Source organism: Vollenhovia emeryi, unplaced genomic scaffold, assembly GCF_000949405.1.
Source record: "Vollenhovia emeryi isolate VEMERY1.0 unplaced genomic scaffold, V.emery_V1.0 DF939417.1, whole genome shotgun sequence".
In the NCBI taxonomy this organism is placed as follows: domain Eukaryota; kingdom Metazoa; phylum Arthropoda; class Insecta; order Hymenoptera; family Formicidae; genus Vollenhovia; species Vollenhovia emeryi.
In genome coordinates this window covers 37,417-43,851 of record NW_011966949.1, presented here as the reverse complement: position 1 = coordinate 43,851, position 6,435 = coordinate 37,417, and the positions used below count along the sequence as shown (strand labels likewise).

The 6,435-nt window shown below is 33.1% G+C and overlaps 1 protein-coding gene across 1 annotated transcript in view; it reads right to left on the bottom strand.

Annotated features, from left to right (window-relative positions):
* Positions 1 to 1,877, bottom strand: part of LOC105557793 — a 4,620-nt gene extending 2,743 nt beyond the window's left edge. Inside the window, 1 exon segment of the mRNA XM_012005147.1 lies at positions 882 to 1,877. Within this exon segment, the coding sequence (XP_011860537.1) occupies positions 882 to 939 (58 nt within the window). The 5' untranslated portion in view covers positions 940 to 1,877.
* Positions 1,878 to 6,435: the final 4,558 nt, after the last annotated feature.

Below are 6,435 nucleotides of genomic sequence, written 5' to 3'. Positions count from 1 at the left end.
TGTGTGCGTGTGCGTGTGCGTGTGCGTGTGCGTGTGTGTGTGTGTGTGTGTGTGTGTGTGTGTGTGTGTGTGTGTGTGTGTGTGTGTGTGTGTGTGTGTGTGTGTGTGTGTGTGTGTGTGTGCGTGCGGTTAGATAGGGAACCTAGTTGTAAGGTCTAGTATTAAGATAAGGTTAAAGGCCATTCTACAATTGCGTAAACGTGGTTGTTATCGGTTGTACAGTGTTGTAAAATACAGTTTTAAACTAGCATCTCCGATTGTAAAGCCTGTTGTAAAAGATGGCTGAACTTCATCTTTCACGACTACAACGATATAGGACGTAAGAGCTAACCAATCATTCACTTCAATTATGACGTATCTCACTCTATTGTATATTACTTTGATGTACAACACTATACTACTACTTCTACTCCTACAACCCAACAACTACGTTTACGCAATTGTAGAATGGCCTTAAGAGATAATGTAAGCTACTGTAAAGGGTTGGGAACGTCCCTTCAAAACGCCTTACAACCCTGAGGGGAGTCAATAAACTATTATATATATTTATTCGATTATAAAGAAGTAATTATTGTATATGATTGCATCAATGCTAATTAAAATATGTTAAATTATAAGTTTAATTTCATATCATATAATAAATATTTTCAATTAATGGTCTTAAGCTTTTAACTGGTAATACATATAAATGAAAAAAGTTTGTGAAGTCGGCTCAATTTCTTATTAACATAACTTTATCTTAATAAAAATTTGGTTTTTGTTATATTACAATTATTTATTTTACACACTTATTTTACTTTTTATACACTTATTTAACAATTCTTAGTTTTGGTTTCCTGAAAGGGATAAAAGATGTTGCATATGAAATAAGGAATACTTACGATCACAAAAAACTATCAAAAGAAGCAGCTGCCAAATCGCCTTCTTCACGATCATCATTTTGAAAGGAAAACCTCTGCGTGCGCACTGATTTTATATATTCAACAAGTACGTGATTTAGCTTCCATGGCTGTTTTATAATCGAACACGACGAGCAATTAATTCTTAGAATAAAATATGACTTTTTATTGTCTAAAATTAGTCTATTGGGCCGTTAATTTTATATTATCTTTTTCTTATTATTTCCTACAAAAATTTTATTGTAATTTCTTATTAATAAATTACAATGTTAAATAGCACTTTTGTAGGCTAATATATTATATTCTGAGGATTAAGTAGACTTTATTAAGCACAGTTTAAATTAATAGTCTCGATTAAAGTTTCATGGTATAATATTTATTATAAATTACTAAGAGAACATGGAACTTGTACAAATTCCACGATTTAGTAACGATATATCAATCTTACAAATTCGTGTTTTGCTGACATTAAGTTCAAGTGCAAACTATCACTATCAGATTATACTCATATTTACACAAATTGAATTTACCAAAAGACAATAAACATCTTGAATTGAATTGAAATATTCATAATTGCTCGGATATTAGTATCAATTTTATGGTATGTAACAATGCGACGCTTTCTATCTGCACTGGTACATACATAATGATGATACCGTACGCAAGAAGTCTGTGTACCTACTTTAAATATTTCTTATTTAGGTGAAAAACTTGGTAAATATTGACTACAAGTCACCCCCCACCAAATGACCTCTGGTTGACCTTAGTGTGGATCTTGACCCCTAAAGAGGTCAAGGCCATTGACATTTTCCGTCACTCATTGTTCATTAAAGAGTTATTAAAAAAAGAAGTTTAAAAATGCTCTATAGTTTACGATACTATGTACGATTGAGGACACACACTCGTGAGAGGGGGGGGGGTGCCTGCAGCCCCCTTCCCGCAAATATTATTACAGAGAGCAAACAAATAATATTGTATATAAATAATAATACAAAACTTTCTCAATTTATTCAAGAATTGGTTAATGTATAAAATGAACATTTTTAAATAAAGTGTGTGTATTACATATAATAAAAATGTTTATAAAATTATCACAAATGTAAAAAATGTTCCAAATACACACAAACATTTATATGATCCGGCTCGAAGGACCACAAAAGATGTTTCGGTAACACTGAGGCCGACCTCAGGCCGAAACTGAAATTCGCGGATTCCGCCTAGACAGAGACGCGAAGTGAGACGAGGCGATTACGCCCGATTCGCGCCGCGAACACGGAAGTAGAATGCAACGAGTCCGATAACTGATAGATGGAAAACCCGGGTCTCTTTTCCTGAGTGTGGCGCGGAGAATTTATGAGCGTATTTAAAACTTAGTCGTTTGAAAAACCGTCCGAGTCACCGTTGTCCGTTGGCGACGACACGACACGCGATTGACCGAGTCAAAGTCGGTGAGGAGATGTCGTGTTTATGCCTAGCGATGAAACGGCAGGTTTGACTTGCGGAGACAAAGGAAGATGCGAAACGGACCGGAGTTTTATTGTAAAGTAAAAGTTCACTCAGATTATTCAGGTGGTTTAAGAGAATCTTAATTACGCCTGATGAGGGAACTCATCATCGTGAACCCCCCTTTTATGATGAAACAATTACAAATTAGTAACATACAAAGTTTAGATTAACAAAAGGAACGATGATTTTAGTAAAGGTAGTTCTCGGTTACACTAGGATCGGAAAGACAAAGGATATAAGGAACTTTGACTCGATCCGCGACCGATAAACTTCGCAGTAATAAACGGCTGATTTTCGATACTGGCAGTTTGCGACGAACGATGTACGAAGCAGCGTTATTACGGAAACTAGATAATGGCACGATATGACTTCACTGAAAGCTAAAGCACGTGTGTTCCGCGAAAAGATCTCGCTGCCCCGTGTCGCGCAGAGAGGTGCGAAGAGAGAGCAGTCCGCCGAAACTCGACGCGGATTCGGAGAATAGTTAGGCGAATCAGCCGCTGCGATCGCGTCCCGCACGCGGTTGCGGCGTGATCGCCGCGCAGCTGATCGACAGCGACCGTTTTCCCCAATCACCGCGCCCGCGCCGCGTCTCGCTAGCCCGAGCCCGAACAGATTTAAAATAATAAATATATACCTACATATATTTATTATTAATATATATATTTATTATTTTACATCATATAAATGTTTGTATGTATTTGGAACATTTTTTACATGTTTACATTAAAATAATAAATATAATATATATATTATTAATATATATATTTATTAATTTACATTATATAAATGTTTGTGTGTATTTGGAACATTTTTACATTTGTGATAATTTTATAAATATTTGCAAGGTGGCCGATATTAGGTACCCTTCTTCAAAGTCCCAATTTTTACCTCTTTTGTTTCTTTTCAATCTAGATTAAAAATTTTTAGAGTTTAACGGTTCTAACTTGTCATAAATGAAACACTAATGTTTTCGCTATTTGGGATTAAATACAGGTAATAATATCAATTATCTTTTAATTGAGAATTATTTGAATTTTGACAGGTGATACTAGGTGCCTTTATCCTATATATAGGCAATTTTTGTTCATTTTCTTTGCTTTTTAAGAAAAAAACAATGCTAAGTTTCTTAATTCTTTTAATTTTTCCCGAATATTTAATACTTAATTATCGAATACTTAATATAATTTTCCCGAATAGAGATTATAGAGAAAAGAAAGAAAAATATATAAACATATTTTATATATAATTGTATACATTTGTTTTATTTTTTATTAAAAATTTTTTTATCAGGATGTGGATCAATCTGCTAATACCTCGCTAAACTCACTTATTGTCAGAATGGTACGAAAGTGAAATCTAAGAGTGAGATTATTGGATGTAACATATTCTTTCAAGAAAGCGCAATACATATTTCCATTTTTTATCGGCTCTCTATATATTACGTAGTCTATTTCCTTATTTTATATTTACATTATTGTATTATTTCCGCACTATTCTCACTTTGACTGATTATTTTTTCAACAAACACTATCGAATAAGTGAAGAGAATCCGTCACAAAGTAGAAAACATGACGATTGAAATGCGTTCGTTTTCAAACTTACATGAAAGTGAAATCTAGCAGCACCGGAGACGAGCAACTCACTAATCAACGTTCTAGAAGTGAACTGAAGTATCTTTACGAAACACGCGTGTCTTCAGTATTAAGCCAGCACGAGAAAGAGTGTCCGCTGAGACTCGCTTTTGAAGTGAAAGGACAGACGGCTGATTCGAAATTGAGGTCACTGGCGGCCAAACCAAGTGACGATATTGACTCCTATGGTTGAACTCTCTTTTTCTTGTGTTGTTTTCACTTCGAGTCATCTTTATCGAGTTTGCCATGCAGGTTTCACATATCGTCATAATTTAAATAGGATTGATGCAACGTGATCGTTGCTAGATCGGCCTCGTGCTACTGATCTATGATCAACGGATGGCAAGTCAAGGATTAACGTTTTGCAACGTAGCGTATGAGATACGGATACACTTTAAATAGTCATTATTAGAAAATTGCACCGGAAAACGGAAAACTGAATTACATACAACTCAATTCAACATCATGTAATGAAAAAGAAAACTTTCTACTTCTGTTGTAGCGGAGATAAACATAGATTAGCGAATGTTGCAATAACGGAACGCAATACAATTAATTTGCTTTCCCGTATCCTGTTTATAGATATTCGGAAGGACAGTAACAACGTCATGCAGACAACAGAATTAAAAATTTTATTGTACAATACATATTTTTTATATCTTATTATTTATCCTAAACGTAACATTTTATTACAGTTTTTATTATACTAAATTGATAAAAATACAATATATACGTATGAAATTAATTTGTTTCTTCAATTTTTTTCATAAAAATTTTTTGGTCTTCTCTCTCAACTTGCAATCGTTGAAAACTAGGGATAATTAAAAAAACTTTGTAACGTGTATCTAAATGTGGCGTGGAAACTTCTACAGAAAATTATTATTTATTGTTATTAATTTTTTTCACAAATATAATGTATTTTACAAAATAAATTGGTAATATATGCGAATCTGTATTTTCATTATTTCAATTTCATCTCTATGTATATACTCGTACATACATAAATCATTTATTCATACTCGTACTTTTCATCGTCAAGATGAACGTCGTCGGAAACATAATGTAAGAATATAAGATGAAACATGGAGCATAATGGCAGTAGAATGCAACAAGAACCAATTTTTGGGGTAAATTGTTCACTAGTTCTTTCTGCATTCAACTATAATTATGCATAATAATTTGCGGTTTTGAAGATGGGGCAAATTTCCGATTGGTCAAAGAATCGTCATTAATTGGACGATTGCGTATCCACACGGGAATATTTCATCTTATATTCTTACATCACGATTAGAAATTAAAGAAGTATCACGGAAAGAAAAATGTAGCTATCGCAGCTAAAAACTACATGTGGCAACAAAATTTTTTTTGCGAAATATGGACAGCTAATATTTAGTTGTGACAGCTAAATACACTGCTCAAAAGAAATATGGCATAGAAAAATTTTATGCAAAAATTTGTCAACTTTGACTGACGGTAACTCCGCGAAAAATAATCGTAAAATTATGTTTTTTTTTAAATTAAAGCTTGAAATCTCTACTTTAAGATACTATAGTTCGATTTTAGGTGTGATGCATCCCTACCACTGTAACACCTTAAATGTGACGGCATGTTTGTTATATTGAAAATTACAAAGTTTGACGAAGTGCATGGACCTGCTACATTTTTTTCAGGAATACTGTTTGCAGGAATATTACGTATTTGTTTATAAATTTTTCTCTCCTTCTCGATGTTTTGACCTAGAAGTTTTATCATACCTACAGTTTTGACATTCCCCGGCTTTCGTAAACAACGCACATACTTTATCTTCGTGCTTAACAATTTTAATATCACGACTCAACCTTTGGTTTTTATCGCTTAAGGGGGCATAGGACTCTTTCGGCTGTAAAATGTATTTTTCATGATTATTTTTAGAAAAGATATATAAGCTATAAAAATTGGGTTTTTTAATAAATAAATATACAAAATAATGTAGAGGTGACGCTCGTTTTATGTGTACACAATTAATATGAGTTTTGTAGGCCAAATTTAACGAGCTGGTATACTGGATGCTTTTTAAAAAATAAATAAAGTTTTATTCTTAATTATGTATTTACATCGGTGAACGTTTCGACTTCACTTAGTCTTTCTCAACACTACATTGTTAAATTATAAATTTGGATAAATACATTCTAAATAGATTTTTTAAATAATAATTAAGTAAACTATAAATAGATTTTTGGCGATCTGGTGGCACAGAGGATTGTGCCTTGGTCTTGTAATCCGGAGATCCGGGTTCAAAACCAAACGGAAAACGTTAGTTTTCGGATCGCCACATAGGCTGCCTATTATAAATAGATTTTTGTTAAAATATAAAATTGAATAAATAAATTATAATTAAATAGTAAATAAGTAAATAA